This window comes from Orcinus orca, chromosome 2 (assembly GCF_937001465.1).
Source record: "Orcinus orca chromosome 2, mOrcOrc1.1, whole genome shotgun sequence".
Taxonomy (NCBI): domain Eukaryota; kingdom Metazoa; phylum Chordata; class Mammalia; order Artiodactyla; family Delphinidae; genus Orcinus; species Orcinus orca.
The window spans coordinates 199,680,209-199,706,487 of record NC_064560.1 but is presented as its reverse complement, the minus strand read 5'-3'; the positions used below and the strand labels follow the sequence as shown (position 1 = coordinate 199,706,487).

Genomic DNA, 26,279 nt, shown 5'->3' with positions numbered 1-26,279 from the left:
TACACTCAGCTCTTCTAAGGGCTTTTATTTTATTATTATTTTTTAACATCTTTATTGGAGTATAATTGCTTTACAATGGTGTGTTAGTTTCTGCTTTATAACAAAGGGAATCAGCTATACATAAACATATATCCCCATATCTTCTCCCTCTTGCGTCTCCCTCCCACCCTCCCTATCCCACCCTTCTAGGTGGTCACAAAGCACCAAGCTGATCTCCCTGTGCTAAGGGCTTTTAAATGTTAACTTATTTAATTCTCACCACAGCCCTAGAGGTACTGTTATTATTTCCATTTTACAAACAGGGAAACTAAGATCCAGGAAGGTGACTTGTCACACAGCTAGGCTGGGTTGAAGCCGAGATTTGAATCCATGTAGGCTGGCTTAACTGTGTTCCTAACCATTACTCTATAATCCCTCTTTACATTAACACACTACTCCAAGATGAGAAAAGAAAATAACTTTAGATGGGTTACACTTAGTGTACTTGCATGTCTTTTTTTTTTCTTTTATAAATTTATTTATTTTTGGCTGCGTTGGGTCTTCGTTGCTTCACGTGGGCTTCTCACTGCGGTGGCTTCTCTTGTTGCAGAGCACAGGCTCTAGGCACGCGGGCTTCAGTAGTTGTGGCTCGCTGGCTTCAGCAGTTGTGACTCGCAGGCTCTAGAGCGCAGGCTCAGTAGTTGTGCCACACGGGCTTAGTTGCTCCGCGGCACGTGGGATCTTCCCGGACCAGGGATCAAACCCATGTCCCCTGCACTGGCAGGCAGGTTCTTAACCACTGGGCAACCAGGGAAGCCCTACTTGCATGTCTTAATAAATTCATAACTTGCTTCTTAATGACAAACTTGAATTTAATAAAACAAGATTATCTGTAACCAAATCAAAGCTAAAAATGGGGCTTCCCTGGTGGCGCAGTGGTTTAGAGTCCGCCTGCCGATGCACGGGTCAAGTGTTCGTGCCCTGGTCCGGGAAGATCCCACATGCCACGGAGCGGTTGGGCCCGTGAGCCATGGCCGCTGAGCCTGAGCGTCTGGAGCCTGTGCTCCGCAACGGGAGACACCACAACAGTGAGAGGTCCGTGTACCCCCGACCCCCCCAAAAAAAAAAAAAAAAAAAAAAAGCTGAAAGTGACTTTGTAAAACCAGGAGGAAGACTAACATTTTTTTTCACTCCTGTTGTTTTCAAAATCATTAAAGGTACACAACATTACAGAGTTCTTTAACGGCTGACCTAAAAGACATTTATGGACAGAAAATGTCTCAGGGATAGTACTCAGAAATTGAGATGTACAAAAACAATGGAGAAAAATATATCTTACTAGAATCTAACATTTATTCACTCAGTGGCTGGAAAAATTAAAAGGAAAAGTGAAGAACCTGTCAGTGAAAATAACATCAGTTTACTAATATGCAGTCAACTCAGGTTTGCTTAAATGCGTTTATCAGATGTACATGATTCAATGTGTAAGCCAGAATACTGTGAACATTTTGAAATGACACTATTTTAAACACCTGTGTTCAAACACTGCCTGAATGAGCCAGTCCACATTTTTTTTGGTAGTGGCAGTACAAAAAGATCGCATATTGTTGATGGCAGAATGTTGTTAGCTCCTAAGGCCATACACCAAGTTCCAGAGTTTAAAATCACAATATACAGAGATTTGAGTGAGCAGGTGTGATACAACTGTGAGTGGTGCTGAGGAAGAAAACAAGCTGCAAGCACCACTATTACAAGGGCAAAAGATGCCAGGTATACACCACTCTGCTGCCACCTTTCCATGGAAAGGGAACTCAGCGAAAAAGAATGTGAAGGAAGTATTTATAGAATGCTTCTAATTTATAAGAACACAAACACATGATTTATGATTTAAAACAATGCCCTACAAACTGAAAACATTACACTTATCAAATTATTTAACTTGGACGGATCTGCCTTTAGTATAAATTTTTTGTGGATGGTTCATACTTGAGCTATACCAAACAAATCTTAAAAGTCTTATTATTTATATGCCAAAATTAATGCTGATAAAAATCTGCATCACACCATCAAGCTAAACAGACAGCCTACCAGGTACTAAATTGGTAATGATGTGACAAACAGTAATTTGGAATAATAACAAAAAAGAACAGTGGTAATTAAAAACTATGACCAAAAATAATGAAAAAAAGCAAGCAAGAAAAATCACAACCAACTCAAGACAATACTATGATAAAATTCTTCCTAGAAAACTGCTAGAATTCCAGTTATCTGCAAGTACACATGAATAGTGGAAGATCTGTAACATTCGAATACTGAATTAGAATCCTTAGCAAACTTCTCTACATGCTAATTTTAGTTCTGAATACCAAGTTTTAGTAACCTCTAACTTATTAATTACTACCAAGTCCTTAGATATATGAAGAAATGAGTTTAAGGAAATGGATACAATTTCATGTTCAGAACAAAGGACTGGAAATTTTGGATCCTTCCAGGGCCACCCTGAGAACCCTTAAGGCCCACTATGCCCTGCAGAGCCACTTGTTTAAATAACATTTTCAGTGCAAGATAAAATCTGTCTCCCTCTCCACCTTAATCCCACACACACACAGACAGTTTCAAAATTATGATGATATAAATAGAAAATAACCAACAGAAATAGAACTACATTAGAAATGTAGATAGGGCATGATTACCCTTAAAATGTCTTACGTGCTGCTTTGCAGTTTATGAAACTCTTTGATATGTATTATTTCATTAATATAATCCATCATGAGAAGATTAAATCTCCATTTAATTAGTTATTTTTATTATTATTTTCAACTGAAGTATAGTTGACATACAATATTATGTTAGTTTCAGGTGTACAACACAGTGATGTGACAATCAAATACATTATGAAATCATCACCATGATAACTCCAATAACCATCTGTCACCATACAAAATTATTACAGCATTACTGACTACATTCCTTATGCTGTATATTATATCCCCATGACTTGTTTACTTTATAACTAAAAGTTTGTATCTGTTAATCCCCTTTACCTATTTCACTCAGCTCCCCTCTGGCAACCAACAGTTTCGCTCTCTGTAAGCCTGTTTCTGTTTTATTTTGTTTGTCTATTTGTTTTAGTTTTTAGATTCCACATATAAATGAGATCATATGGTACCTGTCTTTCTGTCTGACTTATTTCACTTAGTGAAATTATCTTCATTTTAAAAGATGAGAAGCCCAACGTCCAGAAAGTTAAGTGACTTGCTCAAGGTCAAGTTACACATTCAGCTAAGTGGCAGAGGACTTCCTGTTCTTTTTTTTTTTTTTTGCGGTACGCGGGCCTCTCACTGCCGTGGCCTCTCCCGCCGTGGAGCACAGGCTCTGGACGCGCAGGCCCAGCGGCCATGGCCCACGGGCGCAGCCGCTCTGCGGCATGTGGGATCCTCCTGGACCGGGGCACGAACCCACGTCCCCTGCATCGGCAGGCGGACTCCCAACCACTGTGCCACCAGGGAAGCCTGACTTCCTGTTCTTATTTCTAGGTCTCTGTATCCCCCAGCTACCATAGGCCAAGTCTAGAAATCAAATGAAGTATGTAAAAAGGCTCTGCAAAACCAAAAGGAACTAAAAGGATCTTATTATGAAGATCATTAATCATTCACTGATGCACCAGTGAAATACCTATGACCAGGCCCTACCTGAGCAATTAAATCTCCCTATGGGCCAGTCATCAGGATTTTAAAAAGAGGCCCAGGTGATTTTAACATGCACCAGGTTGAGAACTCCTGATCTACATTAGATAATACAAATGGCAATAGCTCATTAACAAACATGTTTTCAACTATCAATTTAGTTTTACTTTTATATTTTCCTTTTATATCAATTAATCATCACTCCTTGATTAGACATATTGTGGTAGCTTAAGAAAGCCAAAGTGCTGACTTTAGAGATCTCAGTATTAGCTGTAAGAAAGATGTGTAACTCTGCTTAAGACTAATTACATGAAACTATGTTGTTCTGTCTTTTTTATAACTCTATTCTAGTCAATATTTAGAATATTCAAAGTACAGCCTTCAGTTTGTGCTATTAAGAACATTTAAAAATCATTATCTTCAACTGAAGGAAAAAAATACAACAATACTACATTTAAACCATATTAAATTTAAGTTGCATTCATTTGAGGAAGAGGAAGCTTTACTGTGTACTAAATACAATAAATAAAAATAATAGTAGAGGTAATTAATGGACAAATTAGATGACAATTAGCACTGAAAATCATTAAAAAAAAAACTGGATACTGGACCAATCTTACCTTTTGTAGACTTGTTGGATTCAACTGAGTTTTGTCAATTATTTTTATTGCAACCTAGAAAAAAATTAATATTTATGGATTTTAAGAATTTGGTCATTATAGACTAATTAGTAATAGTTTTGTAAATGCCCAGACATGTAGCATTGTTAAATAGCAAGCAAGTAAACAAACCTCAGAAACCTAAAACTCAACCAGTTACAATTATATTTTACACTTTATAAATATTTTATAATTGACAAGAGGGGCTTCATGCAAATAAGGGTATTTTATAACATTTTACATTTAAGTTACCTATAGACACAGGGAAAATAAGTCTCCCAGAAACCACCTCCTAACCCCTCCCAAAAGGGGAGAGAGATTATACAATGAAAACAATTCTAAAAATATGGCAATGTAGCAAATCTATTCATTATTTTCTGACACTTTAATTTTATCTGACTCTGGGATACAAGGGCAGGAACTATAGCTTTTATAGGTTTATACAGCCCAAAATGCTTTCTAGAGTGTCCAGCACAAAGTGGGAGCTGGTTAATTGAGTAAATATACGAACAAATAAGTTGGTGTTGAATCTGAAAACTTTAAAAACATCTTATTTCAATAAAAAAGCTCTTTAGAGAAGAGGAAGAGGCACTAGCTCTTCGAGAAGGAAAAGGCACTCTTAGAGAAGGAAAAGGCCCTAGCTTCAGATCAATCAACAAGCTAACCAAATGAGTATGTACAGAGGCAACAAATGGGTCCCCTAGTAGTCTTTGTTCAAAAAGGGGTGAGGCAGTCTAAAAATAAGCCATTAAGACATAGGAAGAAAGAGCTACAGCTTCTAATTATATGCACTTATCTTAAAAAAAAGAAAAAAAATTAAGTTGTACTAACCCTGCACCGACATCCTCACCTAGCCAGTCTGTCTTTTCTTGCTTAAAAATGAACTACGTGCACTGTGGTAACCTAAATGGGAGGGAAGTCCAAAAGGGAGGGGATATCTGTATGTGTATGGCTGATTCATTTTGTTGTGCAGTGGAGGCTAACACAACATTGTAAAGCAACCATACTCCAATAAAAATTAATTAAAAGAAAAAAGTGAACTACAGCTAACCAGAACTAGGAACTATGGATATCGAGAAGGGGGGATGGGGTGATGACAGGGGACGGAAGGAAACGTAAGTGAAGACAGAGGCTTTGCCATGAATTAGGGAACATAATTAACCCAGCTTTGCACCTGAGGTCCAGAACAACAAATGGTCTCACCCCATGTCAATGAGGCTGTGTTCCTACTATGTGTCCCTCAGAACACAGATCCAATAAGAAGCACCATTGAAGAAAGGGACTATAGTCAAAATCTGGGGAAAGTGTTCAAAGATTCTTTGTCAACGGTTCTAGAACTTTTTGGTCCCCTTTATATTCTTAAAGATTATGCTGGACTTCCCTGGTGGCGCAGTGGTTAAGAATCCACCTGCCAATGCAGGGGACATGGGTTCGACACTGGTCTGGGAAGATCCCACATGACACAGAGCAACTAAGCCCGTGAGCCACAGCTACTGGGTCTGTGCTCTAGAGCCCACAAGCCACAACTACTGAGCCCACGTGTCACAACTACTGAAGCCTGTGTGCCTAGAGCTCGTGCTCTGTAACAAGAGAAGCCACCGCAGTGAGAAGCCCGCGCACCACAACAAAGAGTAGCGCCTGCTCGCCACAACTAGAGAAAGCCCGTGCACAGCAATGAAGACCCAATGTAGCCAAAAATAAATAAATAAAATAATCAAAAAAAAATTTTTTTAAAGAAAAATAAATTAAAAATAAGTGCTGGGGCTTCCCTGGTGGTGCAGTGGCTGAGAGTCCGCCTGCCGATGCAGGGGACACGGGTTCGTGCCCCAGTCCAGGAAGATCCCACATGCCGCGGAGCGGCTGGGCCCGTGAGCCGTGGCCGCTGGGCCTGCGCGTCCGGAGCCTGTGCTCCGCGGTGTGGGAGGCCACAACAGTGAGAGGCCCGCGTACCGCAAAAAAACAAAAACCAAAAAATAACTGCTGAACAGCTCATTTCAACATAATAATATTCAACAAATGGTGCTGGGGCGGGGCGGGGGATTCCCTGGTGGTGCAGTGCTTAAGAATCTGCCTGCCAATGCAGGGGACACGGGTTTGAGCCCTGGTCCGGGAAGATCCCACATGCCGCGGAGCAACTAAGTCGGTGAACCACAACTACTGAGCCTGCGCTCTAGAGCCTGTGAGCCACAACTACTGAAGCCCATGCGCCTAGAGCCCGTGCTCCGCGACAAAAGAAGCCACTGCAGTGAGAAGCCTGCGCACTGCAACAAACAGTAGCCACTGCTCGCCACAACTAGAGAAAGCCCACACACAGCAACAAAGACCCAACACAGCCAAAAATAATAAATAAAATTAAAAAATTAAAAAACAGATGGTGCTGGGGAAATGATATCCACATGCAAAAGAATGAAGTTATCAGACTCTTAACCTAACATCAAATACAAAAATTAGCTCAGCGTGGATCAAAGACCTAAATCTACGACCTATAAAACTATCAAATTCTTAGAAGAAAACATAGGGCAAAGCTTCATGACATTTCAAATTTTATGCATCAAAAGACGTTATCAACAGAGTAAAAAGGCAACCCACAGAATGGGAAATAATATTTGCAAATTACATATGTGATAAGGGATTAATATCCAGAATATACAGAGAACTCTGAAAACTCAACAAAAACCTGATTTAAAAATGGGCAAAGGGCTTCCCTGGTGGCGCAGTGGTTGAGAGTCTGCCTGCCGATGCAGGGGACACAGGTTCGTGCCCCGGTCCGGGAAGATCCCACATGCCGCGGAGCAGCTGGGCCTGTGAGCCATGGCCGCTGAGCCTGCACGTCCGGAGCCTGTGCTCCTCAACGGGAGAGGCCACAACAGTGAGAAGCCCGCGTACAGCCAAAAAAAAAAAAAAAAAAAAAAAAAGGCAAAGGACTTGAGATGTTTCTCCAGAGAAGATATACAAATGGTCAATAAGCACATAAAAAAGACGCTCAACATCCCTCATCATTAGAAAAATGCAAATCAAAACTAGGAAACACCACTCCACACCCAACTGGATGGCTTACTGCCAAAAACCCCCAGAAAATAATAAGCCTTTGTGAGGATGTGGAGAAACTGGAACCCTTGTGCAGTGTTGGTAGGATTGTATAAAATGGTACAGCCACTGTTAAAAAAAAAAAAAAAAAAGTACAGATTTCCTCAAAAAATTAAAAATAGAATTACCAGATGATCCAGCAGTTCCACTTCCGGTATGTACCCAGAACTGAAAGCAAGGATGGATGGACGGATAGATTGATTGACTGATTGATTTTTGGCTGTGTTGGGTCTTCGTTGCTGTACCGCAGGCCTTCTCTAGTTGTGGTGACTGGGGGCTACTCTTCGTTGCGGTGCGTGGGCTTCTCACAGCGGTGGCTTCTCTTGTGGTGGAGCACAGGCTCTAGGCGTGCAGGCTTCAGTAGTTGTGGCATGCGGGCTCAGTAGTTGTGGCTCGCAGGCTCTAGAGCACAGGCTCAGTAGTTGTGGCCCATGGGCTTAGTTGCTCCACGGCATGTGGGATCTTCCCCTACCAGGGCTCAAACCCGTGTCCCGCCCTGCACTGGCAGGTGGATTCTTAACCACTGCGCCACCAGGTAAGCCCGAAAGCGAGGATTTAAAAAGCTATTTGTGCACCCATGTTCATAGCAGCATTATGTATAGTAGCTAAGATGTGGAAGCAACTCAAGAGATCATCAAGGGGGACTTCCCTGGAGGTCCAGTGGTTAGGACTCCACACTTCCACTGCAGAGGGCACAGGTTCAATCTCTGGTCAGGGAACTAATATCCCACAAGCCACGTAGCATGGCCAAATAAAAAAGTTCATCAAGGGATTAATGGAAAAGCTTAATGAGGCACATCCATAAGATGGAATATTATTCAGTCTTATAAAGGAAGGAAATTCTGGCACCTGCTACAACATGGATGAACCTTGAGGACCCTATGCTAAGTGAAATAAAACAGTCACAAAAATACAAATACTGCATGCTTCCACTCTTATGAGGTCCCTAGAGTATTTAAAAGCATGGCGACAGAAAGGAGAATGGTGGTGGCTGGGGGGAGGGGGGAGGGGGAATTTAATGGGTGTAGAGTTTCAGTTTTATAAGATGTAGAGTTCTAGAGATGAATGGTGGTGATGGCTGCACAGCATTATGGATGTATTTAATACCACTGAAATATACACTTTAAAACAGTTAAGATAATACATTTTATATGCATTTTATCACCATAAAAAAATTGGGAAAAAAGTCTATTAGTGTTAATATAAATAACATTTTAATGAAATTCTCAAATGTCCTCCTGTAGTCAATCTGTTATGATATCACACGTCACATACTTCTGGAAAATTCTACTGTACGCTCGTGAGAAAGAATGGAAGAAGCAAATAATGTCTTAAATAGTATTACCAAAACAGTTTTGATTTTGCAGACCCCCTAAAATGGTCTCAGAAAACCTCCAGGGGTCCACATCCCTACTTCAAGAACTGCTGCACTATTCATATTAAAGCTTTTTTTTTTTTTTTTTAACTGATTAACTTGGTTTAAAGCCTCCATCTGCCCATGCCATTTGATTACTTCCTATGAACCTATTAACCTCCTAAGGAGCTAAAGAAAGGGAAAGACTGCAGCAAGGCATCCAGTGAGTCTGACCCTGAAGTACAAGGAACCCATCACCCCTTCACCCCTGACTGGGGTAGGCAAAAAATCAGAATTGGTGGGGGAGGGAGAGTTAATGAGTGTGTGTGCTTGCAAAAAGCAAAGTCAAAATTCTGATTCTATATTTGGAAAATATAAGTCTTGATGGAAACTACAGTAAATAAATCTAAAGGAAATACTGGCTGCTGGAATATGCAAACAATGACCACCTTGTGCATAACTCAGTGGGGAGAAGACATCCTGTTATAGCCCTAGAGCACTACCTGTACACAAGGAGCATTCAATAAACGCTTACTGGGGTGATCTGAGGCCTTGAATACTCGCATTAGTAACCACACACACATCAGAGATGGAGACAGAACAGTGAAGAAACAGGGTTTCTGGTGTTTTAACAAATACCAATGTGTGTTTTTTTGTTTTTTTCTTTCTTTTTGCGGTACGCGGGCCTCTCACTGCTGTGGCCTCTCCCGTTGCGGAGCACAGGCTCCGGACGCGCAGGCTCAGCGGCCATGGCTCACGGGCCCAGCTGCTCCGCGGCATGTGGGATCTTCCCGGACCGGGGCACGAACCCGCGTCCCCTGCATCGGCAGGCGGACTCTCAACCACTGCGCCACCTGGGAAGCCCACCAATGTGGCTTTAAAATTCCATTATTTTAAAGCTGAGGGAACTCCCTGGCAGTCCAGTGGTTAGGACTCTGCATTTCCACTGAACGGTACACAGGTTCGATTCCTGGTCGGGGAACTAAGATCCTGCAAGCTGTGTGGCGCAGCCAAAAAAGAAAAAAATAATTTAAAGTTGAATGAATGAATTTTCTTCAAACTTTACTTTCATATGTAATTTTATGTGGTATACTTGGATCTCCAAAAGATCCAAGGGATTTCCATCTCCCAAAGGGATTTCCGAAGAAACCCCTTCAATAACACTGTTCTGGCCACAATTCTGTTTTCTTCCTCATTCTCATGGCCAAATCCATCAAAAATGCTGCCTTTCCAGCTCCTCTTTCCTCTGATCTTCTGAGACTTTGTTTCTATTCTCATGACAGGCCCCTTGATCACTAGTTTCTTCCGGTTCTGCTCAATATCCACCTTCTAAAGATTCTATTCTGATTTTGTTATTATATATTTTCATTTTCAAGTACTGCTGTTCAAAAAGTATCTAAAGCAAAAACAGAAAAAAAAAATGTGTTGCATTCAGCTGAATCAAACTGTAGAAGAGAGTCATCTTATCAAAAGCAAGTGTCCTCAGAGTGAAACATTATCATTTAACATGCTGTGTGTATGTGTGTCAATGAAAACTGAGGGGGAAGCTCCTAATCCCCTCTTCCTTCCAGTTCCCTTGCTGGGATGACTCAACTACCAAAATAACCTTGGCCCAGAGCTGGAGCCTGGAGAAGAGCTCAGACCTCGAGGTCACCAAAAGAGGAGGCAACTGTGGGGCATCACTGAGGTGCCTCAGAAAGATGCATACTGGAGAGAAGACCACTGACTCATTCCCAAGGTTGTGGAGGGTGTGTGTGTGTGTGTGTGTGCGCGCGTAGGTGTGTGCGCGCATGCATGCGCGCACAGCAAAAGCCAAGGGAATTCACTAGGCAAGGAAACAGGAGTGTCCCTGGCACTTGTGTAAAGTTCTGGGAAATTCCATTTATTCACTCTGACGCCTAAAGCAAAGTGGAAAATTACAAAATAGGGATAAAGAGAGCTCACACATGAGAAGGGCTTCCCCCGCCCCCCGCCCAACATTCCTCAAATCAAGAGTCCAACAAACCTGCAGCAAATACTCACTGGAGGAAAAATCCGTATCTTCCACTTCCTGTCAATTAACCACTGGTCAAAAGATCCACCCTGCTCCTGACTGGTGTTAAAGCATCTACAACCACCAGCATCTACAAGAGCAGGCAGAAAAAAGATCCCAAGTCCTTTAAGAGGACACAATAATCCAGAAGAATGGTATATTAGTCAGCTCAGGCTGTCAAAACAAAAAATACCACAGACTGGGCAGCTTAAAGAGCAGAAATTTATTTTCTCACAGTTGGAAGCTGGAAGTCAGAGATCGGGGTGCCAGCATGGGCAGTTCCTCTTGGCTTGCAGATGACCACCTTCTCACTGTGTCCTTACAAGTGGAAGAAAGCAAGCAAGCTCTCTGGTGTCTCTTTTTATAAGGACACTAATCCTATCAGATCGGGGCCTACCCTTATGACCTAGTTTAACCTAATTATTTCCACAAAGGCCCTACCTCCAAACAGGCTTTAACATCTAAATTCTAGGGGACACAATTCAGTCTACAGCAATGGAGAACAAGCCTATCAACTATAACAGCTCCCTACAAAATAAAACTTCAAATCAAAACCTAACAATACAAACAAAATGGGTGAATGGCACAAGCACAGGGTGGAGTAAAAGAGGCACACACAAAATAATAAATACTGTATGATTTCCATTGTAAAATTTTAAGAGAAAAAAACAGAATATGGTGTTTTAGAAGTCAGGATAGTGGTTATCTTGGGGAGGAAGGCCAGTGAAATGATTAGAAGGAGGTACAAAGGAGGACTTCTGGGGTTCAAGTAATGGTATATTTTTGCCCTGGGTCATGGTTAAGCAAATGTTTACACTTTTTCTGGATGTGTGCTATATATCAATAAGGAGTTAATTTTTAAAAGTCAGTGATGACTTTAAAAAATTATAGTGAAGTCAATAGATAATGATGCCTAAAACTGAAAAAATAATTAAGAATAAAACATGCTATTAAAATATATGAAAGTAAAACATAAAGAATCAGTTTGAAAGACTGAAAGTGGCCATCTTAGGAGATTAGGAAATTGTGGGAGGGGGCAGGGAACACATTAAAAAAAAAAGCCTTGACTCTTTAAACTGTAAAATATATAATTAACTTGAATAAAAATAACAATGAAAAGCTCCTTCATACCCATAATGAGGACATTCAGTTAAAGATGGCATACTAATCACATGCATTCTCTCTTCTTCCACCTGACAGTCCAATTAAACAATAAAGACAAAATGACAAAGAATGGCAAAGAGAATGGGAGAGGTGGCATCAGCAGACAAGTGACTTTAAATAATTTCTGGGGGACAAAAATCAGAGGCATCCAGAGCAGGGCACACACAAGCCTAGAGTATGCTCTAAGAAGGGTGCAATCCAGGAAAAACTTAGTAATGACCAGAGAAAATAACTCAGTGCCTTGAATACGGAAGGTCCCAGCAAAAGGCCAACTTTCCTCCCAGCCACCGTGAAGCCAAGCCAGGCACCGGAGCAGCACCTTCCACACACCTCATGTAGAGAGCTCTCAATGTGCTTCTTATTTCTCTGCTCTTAAAAACGTTTTCAAGAATCAGACATCTGAGGAAAGCCCATACCCTTTTCTAATACCCCTTCCCATATATCTGTTGTTAGGGGAAAATACCAGTAACAATCAACCCTCCTCCTTCAGAAAAAAAAGGACAGTTGATTCACGTTATTCATGGTAATTACATTCTATGAAGTCACTCTGAACACTGAACTAGTGAATACTGAACCACTGTTCCTAGGGGGAAGGAGTTAAGACTCCTGTGAGCCCCTGGTCATAACATTTTCATCAACTGATCAATACATAATCTTGTTTTATGTGTGTTTCTGTTTAAGGATACCTCATTTACTATACATTATTGATTCATTAACACTGAACAGCACTATCTAACTCATGCCTGAATGAAGTTTACCTAACAAATGTATTTTCTCTGTAAGGCACGTCAAAGCCTTGCACTTAGGAACACTGGCTAATACCTCAGCCCTACAGTTGGGGGCCATTTTAAACAATAAAATCACCAACAAAATGCACAAAGATGTGGAAAATGTGTACTAAATAACCACAAAAAGGGCATCTGTTTATAGTACGAAGGCTGAAAGGCAGAGTGTCACCTCTTTGGGCCTCAGCTGGGGAAACGCACAGTAAGCAACTCAAACTTTTTACTGCTCTGTGCGTGTCTGAAAAAGACTGCAAAAGCACAGCGAGTACTGATTTTTGGGATTACAAATAATTTGTAGTATGTGAATTTGCAAGTATGGAATTTGTGAATAATGGGATTGACTGTATCTGTTCCGAAGATGGATAGTGATGGTTGCAAACACTGCAAATGTACTTAATGCCACTGAGCTGCACTTAAAAACGGCTACAATGGTAAATGTTATGCATATTTTACCACAATAAAAAAAAAGTGTCACAACTATGTAATTAAGTGATTTTTAATTTGTGGGAACTGGGTTTATGTGAATACTCCACAATGAACCATGATGATCATCTTTACCATTTTCAGCTGTATCTGTTATCAGACTTATACTAAGGCTATCTTTACCGTCCTGCTTGCTCACTTCCAAAACAAATAGTTATTGAGTATTTAGAGGCCAAGGATAAATGAGGTTCAAGACTGAATCTTTTTCCCTCTGGCCTCTCTCTGGTTTCTCCTCTAGTGTAGGAGAGAGGACACAGACTGACAATAAAAGCATACAGCCACAAGAGCACAATAACAAGCTGAGAAGACAACAGTGGGAAAGCTATTTCAATAACTTTCTGAAAGAGAGAGAAGAGACAACAGAGGAAAGGACACTATAACCAGAAACAGTGTGATTTCCCCAGCATGACTTGGAAAGGGCTCTAGACTTGGAGGTCCCAGGGGACCAAAGGCGACAGGGGAGCTGCTGGGCTAACTCCAAAGTCAAAAGTCTGTATAAAGAATGCTGCTGCTCCCCAACCAAACCAATGACCACCGGTTCTTAAGGGACTGTAAACTTATTCTGCGGAGAAGACAACGAGGCTCTGGACTCAAGGTCAACAGGCCCAGGAGAGGGCAGGAGTGAGGCATGGAGATGAAAAGGGGCGGGGGGGGGGGCGGAGATTAAGTGTCAGACTGCCGCTGAGGGGTGGGACCATGGCTCCTCTCAGGCAGAACAGAAGATTCTTAACCTAGAGAACAGAATGGTCCCAGAGAAGAGATCTAAAGACAAAGATATCTGGGTACTCCAATAAAAGCACTGGATGACTCCCAAAGGAAAGTTCTGTGGTCAAACATACCTATACATGCAAACCAGCTTCTGATCAGCTTCTTAGGGTTCCACCTTAAACAGACACAGACAACCAGGGGTTACCAGATTCCAAAGAAAGTCTCTGTATGAAAGACAGACACTAAGAAAGAATCCCAGAGAAAAGAGAAACAATGTAGGGAGCAAAAAATCTACTTAAAAAAAAAAAAAAAAAGAAGAAAGCTTTTACTATCCTCAGAGAGTTAACAGAAGAAACAGTATTGATACCAGAACTGGATACTACAAAGACAAATATCAGAAAAGGAAAGAGCTAGGAGGAGGACACATGCAGGGACTCAAACAAATTTAACAGAAAGATTGGAAGATAAAGTTAAAGACATCACTCAGAAAGTAAAATAGAAACAGAGACAGAAAACCAAGACAGATAGATAGATAGATAGATAAATAAGTAAATAAGTAAATAAAATAAATAATCAAGGTTCTTGGGAATTCCCTGGCAGTCCAGTGGTTAGGACTCGGCACTTTCACTGCTAGGGCCCAGGTTCAATCCCTAGTCAGGAACTAGGATGCTGTAAACCACATGACACAGCCAAAAAAAAAAAAAGGAATTCTAGAATGACGATTTTTAAATAATAAAATGAGACAATTCTCCAGAACTGAAAGATAAGAATGTTTATATTGAAAGGGTTCAATGAGCACCAGGAACAAAGAATGAAGACCAACTCCTTGGCACTTCACTGTGAAATTTCTCAACAGCATGGATAAATGAGAAGAGTCTAAAAAGCTGCTAGAAAGGTGGAGGGGAAAGTCATTTACACTGTTTTACTCTAGACTCTGTAACTACCAATATCGGAAAACCCACTATGATCTTAATCTTGAGTTTCCCACTCTCTAACCACCTCCTCCTAACTTTCCCACCCACCCACTCTAGAATCCCAGTAACTATCTGAACTCACCGGGATCCACAGCCATTGATCCCACCACCTTCTTATGGTCTGCCTTCTCCCTCAAGTACTTACTTCCTACTTAAATCTATTGTCTTTAATTGAAATCACTCCCTTGGGTATTCCAAATCAATGCCCTTGCTCTGTTTCCATTTCACTACTTACTATAATAAAATCCCAACCATCTACAAATGCTATGCCTGTGTCTGGTTAACTGAATGTTGCTGGACAGTAAATTACATCCAGGCTGTCTATTCCCGATTTAAATCCATGATCAGTAACCTCAGGGAAGTGTTAAGGCTGCCTGGTAATTCTACTATATTTCTCAGTCCATTCACTCTCCTACTAACCTGTTAATTACTGTAACTTTCTCAGATCTCTAATATCTCCTATCTCCTTGACAGTCACATTCTTAGTTGGTAATCTTGCTTTCTATTTTACTGAAAAAAGAGCTGCAATGAGAAGAAAACTTCTCAAGCTCCCACCCTCATATAGAACCACTCACCTGCAGAATATTGGCATAGTACCCTCTACTTTCCTCCTACTTCTAAGGACTGTCCACGTTATCCAAAGACAATACCTCTACCACCCCCTCTCACCCATTCCAGCACGTCTCCTCAAAGCACCATTTTTACCCTTTCCCTTAAATTATTCCCATTAGCAGACAAACATGTTGGTATTTTGCCCATCTTTTTTTTTTTTTTTTTTTTTTGCGGTACGTGGGCCTCTCAGTGTTGTGGCCTCTCCCGTTACGGAGCACAGGCTCCGGACACGCAGGCTCAGCAGCCATGGCTCACGGGCCCAGCCGCTCCGCAGCACGTGGGATCTTCCCGGACCGGGGCACGAACCCGTGTCCCCTGCATCGGCAGGCGGACTCTCAACCACTGCTCCACCAGGGAAGCCCTTGCCCATCTTTTAAAAAATATCTTGGCCTGACATCTCCCTGTAGCCACTACCCCATTCATCTGTGCCGTGAAAGCGCTATCTTGCTGTTTTTAACCTCTACCCACCTATTCTCTCTTGAACTAATATGTTACATCATATGCATCGGTACTGCAAGGTATTTGAAAGATATGTTGGATCAATTTGCAGAAAATACATAGAACCATGAGAAAGTTGAAAAAAAAACCCCACAAAACTTGAGGCAACTATTAATTCTAGAAAAAATAAAAAATTATATAAGAAAATAAATTATTGTGGTCCAACACTGAACAACATTTACATAGCTTGATTAAGTTAAAAAAATCTAACTTTAACCAAATATATCATTGCAATAGAAAGGCTGAGGAAAGGAAAGTAGATGTGGAAGTGAATCATAAGAAAGCTATATCCATCTTCCATAAGGGGAAAGTCAGTGATGTCTACAATTATAAATCAGGAGATAACCAAAAGACTATCAGAAAAAAGAGCCTAGAAAATTGAAAGTAGGAGCCTTTGATTAATGGTACTGAATGATAAAGAGGAGGCAAAGAAAGTCTGATTTCAGTTAGAAGCTTTTTAGTATTATTTGACTTTTTAAGCTATACGCATGTATTACTTTGGAAAATAATTTTTTAAGGCAGTAAAAAAACAGTCTCAATTAAGTACCAAATGACAGATGCAAGTGAGTTCTTCTGTAGTTCATGTTAGGGGAGAGATCCCTAGGGGCCTATGAAAATAACTATGGGGAAAAATGAACTTGAAAGAAAAACTTGACTTGAAAGAAAACTGTAATATTAAAATAAACAATTATTTCAAAAACCAAAATAATCTTCAGCTGTGAAAAGCTAGCCAAAACCAAGACAGAAGATGGAACTAACATCCCCAAATCCCAAATATGGGATAGCTGCTTCTATGACAATAGGTAGCATTTTCATCAAAGAGTTAAATCAGATGAATTTTATGACTGGTGCCTGTATTTTTAAATATATATAAAATAAGGATTTTGGTGTTTTTCTGGTCTAAAAATTAAGAACCATCCTAGAGAGACAGGTCTCATCTACAGTGGACTTCTACCACAATCATTCTATTTAAAGACTTGATTAGAAACTGTTCACTAGATGTAAGACGTTCTCTTGGTTATAATTCATTAATCTAATTTGTCTGTTCACAGGAGTTCCCTGGCGGTCCAGTGGTTAGGATGCGGCGCTCTCACTGCCAAGGGCCCGGATTCAATCCCTGGACGGGGAACTAAGATCCCAAAAAGTCATGCGGTGCGCATCCCACCCCCCACAAAACAGACAAATAAAACAGAAAAAACCCACAAAAACTAATTTGTCTGTGCAGTAAAAATGCCATTCTTCCATCACATAAATTTTCATGAGTATCTTTTATGTTCACAATGTCCTTGTGACGTAAGTGCATGATATAGATTATCCCCACTCTCTTCTTTCAGGGAATTCTTTCCACTATATAATTCTACTACATTGCTAGTCTTATCCTCATGACAGCAATTAAAACTGTCTCTTTAACATATAGTAACTCTTTATCTCCTACTGACTCAGAATGAATTAAGTCTCTGAATCACCAACACCACTTTCTGGTGCACTCTGGGTTTCCTTTAGTGCTCTTACTACCTCAATAGGAAAGATACATCACATTCCCATAAAAGGGCAAGAGAATGCTGATGGAAAAACTTTAGTTTCTAGTGGGCTGAGAACAGTACCAAGTGATAAAAATAATAACTAGACTAGAGTTTTAAGTTTCTTTAGGAATATTATACTATAATAAACCTGTAATAAAACCAACTTTCTAGAAAAACTTCAGTTTTTTACCATATGACCCAGCAATCCCACTCCTGGGTTATCTTAGAGAAATAAAATTTTATGTTCACACAGAAACCTGTACAGGAATGTTTATAGCAGTTCTATTCATAATTGCCAAACATGAAAACAACTCAAATGTCCTTTAGTGTAGGAGTGGATACAAACTGTGGTCCAGTCACATAATGGAATACTACTCAGCAATAAAAAAGAACACACTGGGCTTCCCTGGTGGCGCAGTGGTTGAGAGTCCGCCTGCCGATGCAGGGGACGCGGGTTCCTGCTCCGGTCCGGGAAGATCCCACGTGCCGCGGAGCGGCTGGGCCCGTGGGCCATGGCCGCTGGGCCTGCGCTCCGCAGTAGGAGAGGCCGCGACAGTGAGAGGCCCGCGTACCGCAAAAAAAAAAAAAAAAGAACTAAGAATACTATATGCAACAAACTGGATCAATCTCAAAGGCATTAGAGAAGATATACTGTATGATCTCATTTACTTAACAGACTTGAAACAAACAAAATTATGAGGATGAAGAATAGACAGGTGGTTGTAGGAGGTTATGATGGGGGAGGGAGCAACCATAAAGGGACCACAAGGGAATTTTCTGAGGTAATGGGACTGTTCTGTATCTTGATTACGGTACTGGTAACATCAATCTATAAATGTGTTAAAATTCATAGAACTGTACATCAAAATAAAAAATGATGTATAATTTAAAAAATAACATCAACTTGCTTAATTCTGATATCCAAAATGAGAGTAAGTTCAAAAGGTGCTCAGATACAAGATGTTATGCAAATTTGGTAGCCTCATATATTCACAAACCCCATTCACAACAGCAACAAAAATTATAAAACACTTTGGAATGAACATAACAAGAACTATGCAAAATCCAGATGAAGAAAATTATGAACCTTAAAAACAAAATCGAGACACACTTCATAAGCCTGGATAGAAACACTTGGTATCATTAAAACAGCAAATTGCCTCCCAAATCAGTTTATAAATTCAATTAATTTCATCAAAATTAATCCAATCAAAATTCCAGTAAGGCTGTTTTTAGAACATGGCAACCTATTTCTAAAATTCATCTGACTGGGTGTTCCCTGGGGGTCCAGTGGTTACCACTCAGCACTGTCACTGCCATGGCCTGGGTTCAATCCCTGGTCGGTGAAGTATGATCCCGCAAGCTGTATGGTGCCACCAAAATAATGAAATGGAATGAAATGAAATGAAATAAAATTCATCTGACAGAGTAAACTGCAAAAAAGAGCAATGAAATTTTTAAAAAATAAGAATAATCAGCAGGGGACTTAACCTACTCCAAAAAAATCAAAACGTACAATCAAAAGGTGCAGTAATAAAAAACACCATGATATGGGTACAAAACTAAATAAATGAAATCAGAGAAACAAAAGGGAATTTAAATAAACGGGGGGAGAGAACAGATGATCTGGGACAAGCAGTAATGCACATAGGGGAAAAAAAATTAGAGCCCTACACCTCATACTAATCCCCCAAAACACATACCAAATGAATTAAACATTCAGATGCCAGCCACAGGAGTATTTGAAGAAAAAACAGAATCAATTTAAAAAATCCTGGAAGTAAACCTTTCTCACCAAGACATGAAACCCAGACAGATCAGACTGATGTCTGAAACACATAAAATGTTTAAATCGCTAAAATTTTAAAAGAGAAAAAGAAAAATGGATAAAGGATATATAACAGGAAACTTATTTTAAAAAGAAAATGACACAAATATACGAAAATATCATCAATCTAAGTAGTTATCAGGAAAAAGCAATCTTTTTTTAAAAATAGATTTATTGCTCATCTGATAGACAAAAATTATCTACAGTGTTAGTAACGTTGTAGAAAAATGGGCACTCTCTCATTCCGGTAGGGCTAACAAAACAGTAAAACGTTCTCTCAAAACCAATTTAGCAGTACCTATTACAGTATCAAATATTCATCCCCTCTGACCCAGGACCTCCACACTTCTAGGAATTTATCCTACAGAAACACTCTTAACGAGAGCACAGAAAGTTATGTTAAAGAATGTTCACTGCAGATATTTGTAATAGCAAAAAAATCAGAAACCACCCAATGCCCACCAACGGGGGTGAACTACGGCACCAGCACACACTGGAAGATGACGTTCCATTAAACATAATGTCAGATCTATGAGCACTAAGATCCAGACGTGATCAAGTATGTTGCTAAGAAAAATTACCATTAAGTCCCATGAGTCCCTTTTTGTTAAAATAAACAAAAAGTTACTGTGTATATAAAAAACTGTGGTAATCTACACCAAACTGCTGAAAATGATCCTCTTTGAGGAGAGAAAGTTTAAGGAATTTTATTTTCTACATAACGAATTTCTATAATGTTTACATTTTATATGATTCTGGTTAAGACCTACAATAGGGGAAAAAATTGTTTATTTCAAATTTTTAAAAAAGTGTTTTAATTTACGCACTATCTAGTCAGATTCAAGCCATTTCTGGAGAGAGAACCTACTAGATATAAACATGGTAAGCCACACTCCAGCACACATGTTATGTAAAAGGGGAGAGGGTCTGTCTGTCCCACTCCTCTTTTAACCCACCATCTCTACCTATGGAAGGAAACTGGCCAAGCAACCACTCGAGATTGGTGGGGGAAATAAACTCAGAGGTTTTGTTCCTTATTTCAAAAATTTTTGATCAAGGGCAGCAAAGAAACCTGCACCCATTCATGCTATTTACTGATTCCAAAAGCAGTCCAGGCATCTCTACAACCAGGAGTCTTAACCAGGGAACTGTCACTAAAATTGAGATGAAATGTGAAGAGGCAAATTTTTAGTTACAGTCTTTACTTAAGACTCTAGTTAGCAAAGACCAATGCTCCCCAACCTTCTTCAGGTCCCAGCACACACAGAAAATCAGAATATTTGTAGGGCAAATTGTAGCAAACCCAGGGTGGGTCCTGCTCCAGCAGCCCTCAGCATGGTGGGCTGCAGGCATCAGTACCATGGCACATCGGTAATACCACCTTGGCACACATATCAGGAGGCTTTGGTACATGGGAAGCATTTCTTTATAAAGCTTCCTTCAAAAGTAACATGAAATTCATTCAATAAATATTTATTAAGTACCTAATATGTGCCAAGCATGATAAAGTACTGATGTCTACCCTATAGACTAGAGGGGGAAGACAGGTTAATAAGCAATTCCAACATAATTGTAATTGTAATAGTAAAACATAATTGTTTATGTAATTTTAATAGTAAAACATGCTATCTAAGGAAAGTATCAGGATTTTTAACATGAATCCCATGCCTGGGGAAAGGGAGTCTGTCAATGACTACTTTCCAGAAGAAGTGACTCCTGTACAAAAGGGTGAAGTGTATTTTAGGCAAAGGAATTGCAGGTACAAAGATCCAAATGCAATAAACTATGTCAAAAATAAAGAAAAAGGCAGAACGGTTCTCTACTGCATAAGTAGAATGTGAGGAGGGAGTTAGTTTAGTAGCAGTTTCGTAAAAAAATATTTATTTATTAATTATTATTATTTTTGGCTGTGTTGGGTCTTAGTTGCTGCACTAAGACCTTTCTCTAGTTGCGGCAAGCAGAGGCTACTCTTCGTTGCAGTGAGTGGGCTTCTCATTGTGGTGGCTTCTCTTGTTGCAGAGCACGGGCTCTAGGCGCCCAGGCTTCAGTGGTTGTGGCACGTGGGCTCAGCAGTTGTGGCTCGCGGGCTCTAGAGCGCAGGCTCAGTAGCTGTGGAGCACGGGCTTAGTTGCTCTGTGGCATGTGGGGTCTTCCCGGACCTGGGATCAAACCCGTGTCCCCTTGCATTGGCAGGCGGATTCTTAAACACTGCACCACCAGGGAAGTCCCTATTAATTATTTTATTATCTATTTATTTTGGCTGTGCCAGGTCTTAGGTGAAGCAGGCAGGATCTTCACTGCAGCATGTGGGATCCTTTAGTTGCATCATGCGGACTCTTAGTTGCGGCATGCATGCAGGATCTAGTTCCCCGACCAGGGACTGAACCCAGGCCCCCTGCACTGGGAGAGTGGAGCCTTACCCACTGGACCACCAGGGAAGTCCCTAGTAGCAGTTTTTTGTTTTTAATTAACTTATTTTTATTATTTTTAAATTTTTGGCTGCGTTGGGTCTTCGTTGCTGTGCGTGGGCTTTATCTAGTTGCAGTGAGCGGGGGCTACTCTTCATTGTGGTGTGCAGGCCTCTGATTGCGGTGGCTTCTCTTGCTGCTGAGCACCGGCTCTAGGCACATGGGCTTCAGTACTTGTGGCCCGTGGGCTCCACAGAGCAGGCTCAGTAGTTGTGGCCCACGGGCTTGGTTGCTCCGCAGCATGTGGTATCTCCCCGAACCAGGAATCGAACCAGTTTCCCCTGCATTGGCAGGCATATTCTCAACCACTGGACCATCAGGAAAGTCCCCCTAGTAGCAGTTTTAATGGAAGCGTTTTTAATAAATACGGCATGTGGTTGAGTAGAAAGCCAATATCACAAAAATTAGGAAAGCATGTGCCTTCCTGCACAATAACCTATCAAACATAAGCTATGAGAAAAATATTTGGGGAGATGAAGAAACTTCTTGAGGATAAGTCTATAAAAACAGACAACACTATTGATTTTTTCAAGCACCATGAGCTTATAATGAAGTTAAAAATTTTTACTGTGGTGGTACACATTTAACACTGAAAAAGAACACTACCTCTTTTTAAATGCAGAAGATTATTCAAACTCAATATAATCTTTATAACATTTAAAGACATGAGAAAGCAAAAGAACTCCCACATAATTAATACATAAGCTTCTTGTTCTTAAAAAAATGTTTAATTAGCCCAAATATATACATTCTTTTTCTTTCTCTCACATGGAACTAAACAGAGCAAGTGTACTAACAGAAATCAAGCATAATTTGTATTTACCTCTCTGCCTGTAAGGATGTGTCTTGCCAATTTCACTTTTGCAAAATTCCCCTTGCCGATTGTTTTCAACAGTCTGTAGTTTCCAATGTGAGGTTGTTCATCTGCACAGGAAGCTACAGAGTTTCTACATCGTGCTCCAGAGCGCCCAGTGCGAGAGGTAACTTCTTGCCGCCCGTCTCCATGTGACGTGTGCTACAATAAAACATACAACAAACATTAGGAAATGAGAGACCCACGGTACTTGACAAGTTTTAAGAGCCTCTAGTTGAAGAAACAAAACATCACTGCTTTAATTTTAATCCCAATACATGTGGCACTTCAAAGGGATTTGCCCACCTGATATAAAGTTGTGAGGAAAACAAGAAAATGCTAAGAGAAATACCAAGTGTTGAAATTCAACTGGGTGTTCAGAAAGAAAGGAGATATTCTCTATATGTGGCTGTAACATAAAATAAGATAAACAGGACTGCCTTACAGTCGTAAAGAGCTTAACGTTTCCATTGTAAAACAACTATACTCCAATAAAAATTTTTAAAAAAAGAACTTGACTTTTTCATATGCTATTAAATGTACCAGCATATATTATCTTTAACACACCCTGTGATGCAGGCAGAACAGCTAATATCACCATTCACCAGATGAGGATACCCTGAGATTTATTCACTGCCACATCACTAGTGAGAAATTCAAAGAGAACCTAGATTCCCAACTTCTTTCTAAACTATGCTGCTAACAATAATTTAAAACAATGTGTTTAAAGACACAGCAAGACTCTGTAGTCCCTGACAAATATTTGTTGAAGAGATGAATACAGTACTCAATATACTCCATAAAGGTAAAACAAATCATATATGCCTCTGACCACATTAAATATAAAGGTACGAGAGATACAAATGCCTGATGTGTACAATTCTGTACGTAGAAGCAGCCAGCTGCCTAGTGCTTCCTCTTTCCCCTAGTGCCCAAAGGATGCCATGCCCCACTGCCTACTTTTCATGGCTGCTAACTCCTTCCTGCTCAAGGAAGGCCTCTCACTCTCACGACACTCTACAAAGACACTTTCAACCTCTTTCATTCTTTTCTCTTTTCCAACTTTTTGTCCAGGAAAATGTCCCTTGTTTCTCATGCTCTCTCTCTCTCTACCTATAGGTCAAAACAAGCCTGATTCTAGGTGATAAACCTAAGAAACTACACTTTGTAACACACTCATATCAAGGAAAACAGAAAAACAAGTATTTTACAGTAAAAGCTTAAGAATTTGTGCCATCAACTTAAGTCCTCAAAAGATGTCCTTTTCAGAATGCCCACGTTAATTTCTATCTACTTTTTCATATTCCTCTAAGTAAATCTCTGTCCCTCATGTACCAGGTTTTGGGATAGGTTCTCTTCTGTTTTATTCAATTATCACATAATACTGCATTGCAAACAACAATTTCTATGTTTTTTACTGTAAATGTATATTTTAGGTTAAACAGACTTTTACAAACTGGTCACAAATCTAAACAACTCTGTTCCTATAACAAAAAGATTCTAATTTCCAAATTACAAAACAGCCTATTATAGGGTCTCCCCTGGTGGTTCAGTGGTTACAAATCCGCCTGCCAATGTGGGGGACACGGGTTCGAGCCCTGGTCCAGGAAGATCCCACATGCCGCAGAGCAACTATGCCCGTGTGCCACAACTACTGAGCCTGCGCTCTAGACCCCGCGAGCCACAACTACTGAGCCTGCGTGCCACAACTACTGAAGGCCATGTGCCTAGAGCCTGTGCTCCACAACAAGAGAAGCCACCGCAACGAGAAGCCCGCATGCCACAACAAAGAACAGCCTCCACTCGCTGCAACTAGAGAAAGCCCGTGCACAGCAACAAAGACCCAATGCAGTCAAAAATAAATAAAATAAATAAAATTTTAAAAATAGCCTATTATAAACGAGGACTTGATTAAAGAAAAAACTAAAATAACAACTAAGTTATTACACTAAGGCTTTACGCAAAATAGGTGTATTGTAATGCAAATTTTTATAGATCCGCTGGAGTACAGTTTTTAAAAAATTTTGATAACCATTATGTTTATTTCCAAACTAGATGTAAGTTTCATAAAAACAGGGACAGTAATTTATCGTTCCTTAGATCTTAGCAGTTGGCATATAACAGGTACTTAATAAGTATTGGAATGACTAAATAAATGATATCAAAATACTGATCACTGTAACATTCACATGGTTAAATTACGGGAAATTTTTATCTCCCAAATTTCTTTCTTCTATTCATTCATTCAAATATTTATCAAATGATAATGTATAATAGATTTTTAAAAATAAATTTATTTATTTTATTTATTTATTTTTATTTTTGGCTGTACTGGGTCTTTGTTGCTGCACGCGGGCTTTTCTCTGGTTGCAGCGAGTGGCGGCTACTCTTCATTGTGCTGCACAGGCTTCTCAATGCAGTGGCTTCTCTTGTTGCGGAGCACAGGCTTTAGGCGCGTGGGCTTCAGTAGTTGTGGCACACAGACTCAGTAGTTGTGGCACACAGGCTTAGTCGCTCTGCAGCGTATGGGATCTTCCCGGACCAGGGCTTGACCCCATGTCCCCTGCACTGGCAGGCAGATTCTTAACCACTGCACCACCAGGGAAGCCCTGTATAATAGATGCTATATAAATATGAGCTGGGCACTTGTTTTTTAAGTGTTAGAAAGCAGTGCATAAAACAAAGTCCCTGTTCCTATGAGGTATATGTCAAGTGGTTTTATTATTTACGCAATGAAAATATAGTTTTAAAAATTACACTGCTATCCAAAATTTTGGTCAGAAAAGCTCTTTAAATGCAAACATACACTTTCTAATTTATATGTTTTATAAATTCAGCCCTTCATGTATTAAGTTTTATAGAGTAAGGTACAGTTAAACAGACAAAATATTAACTTTTATGCAAATCAACTGTCTTCTGCATGTAAAATAGAAATATCAAAAACTTAAAATTCATAGTCATCTAGTTTATACCTTTGCATACTCTCCGATCTACTTATAATAAAAACTAACTCCTTCTATATGTGGCTGTAACATAAAATAAGATAAACAGGACTGCCTTACAGTCGTAAAGAGCTTAACGTTTCCATTGTAAAACAACTATACTCCAATAAAAATTTTAAAAAAAAGAACTTGACTTTTTCATATGCTATTAAATGTACCAGCATATATTATCTTTAACACACCCTGTGATGCAGGCAGAACAGCTAATATCACCATTCACCAGATGAGGATACACTACATCCACTAGCATGTAACCTGCAGGAGAACACAGAGATCTTTGCCTGTTTTGTTCCTTATCAGATATTCCCAGAAATTGGAACAGTGCCTGGCACATAGTAGCTGTGCAATACATTGTTGCTGAATGAATGTTAAATGAATTCAAGGCCCTCTGTGATGTAATCCATGCCTCCTCTCCCGCTACATCATCCACTATTCTTTAGCATGATCCTCCCTCAGTTTGAGTGCCCTTTCTTCTCTTCAAACCTAAGAAAATCCTACTCATTCCCTTATGTTTGAGTCATTTGTCACCATCTTTATGAAGCCTTCCATGACTCTCCCTGCATTCCACCAGAATTTCTTTTCCT

At 40.1% G+C, this 26,279-nt stretch overlaps 1 protein-coding gene across 16 annotated transcripts in view; it reads right to left on the bottom strand.

Moving 5' to 3' along the window:
- Positions 1-26,279, bottom strand: part of MARK3 (microtubule affinity regulating kinase 3) — a 108,099-nt gene that overhangs the window by 64,879 nt on the left and 16,941 nt on the right. For 13 of the 16 annotated variants that reach the window (XM_033420876.2, XM_033420892.2, XM_033420899.2 and 10 more), the window contains exons 2-3: positions 22,664-22,855; positions 4,286-4,339 (exon numbers count right to left, since the gene is read on the bottom strand). In XM_033420876.2, the coding sequence (XP_033276767.1) occupies positions 4,286-4,339; positions 22,664-22,855 (246 nt within the window). Of the gene's footprint in view, positions 1-4,285; positions 4,340-22,663; positions 22,856-26,279 lie in introns of those variants that run through there. The other 3 variants (XM_049706685.1, XM_049706688.1, XM_033420906.2) reach the window with 2 other exon arrangements.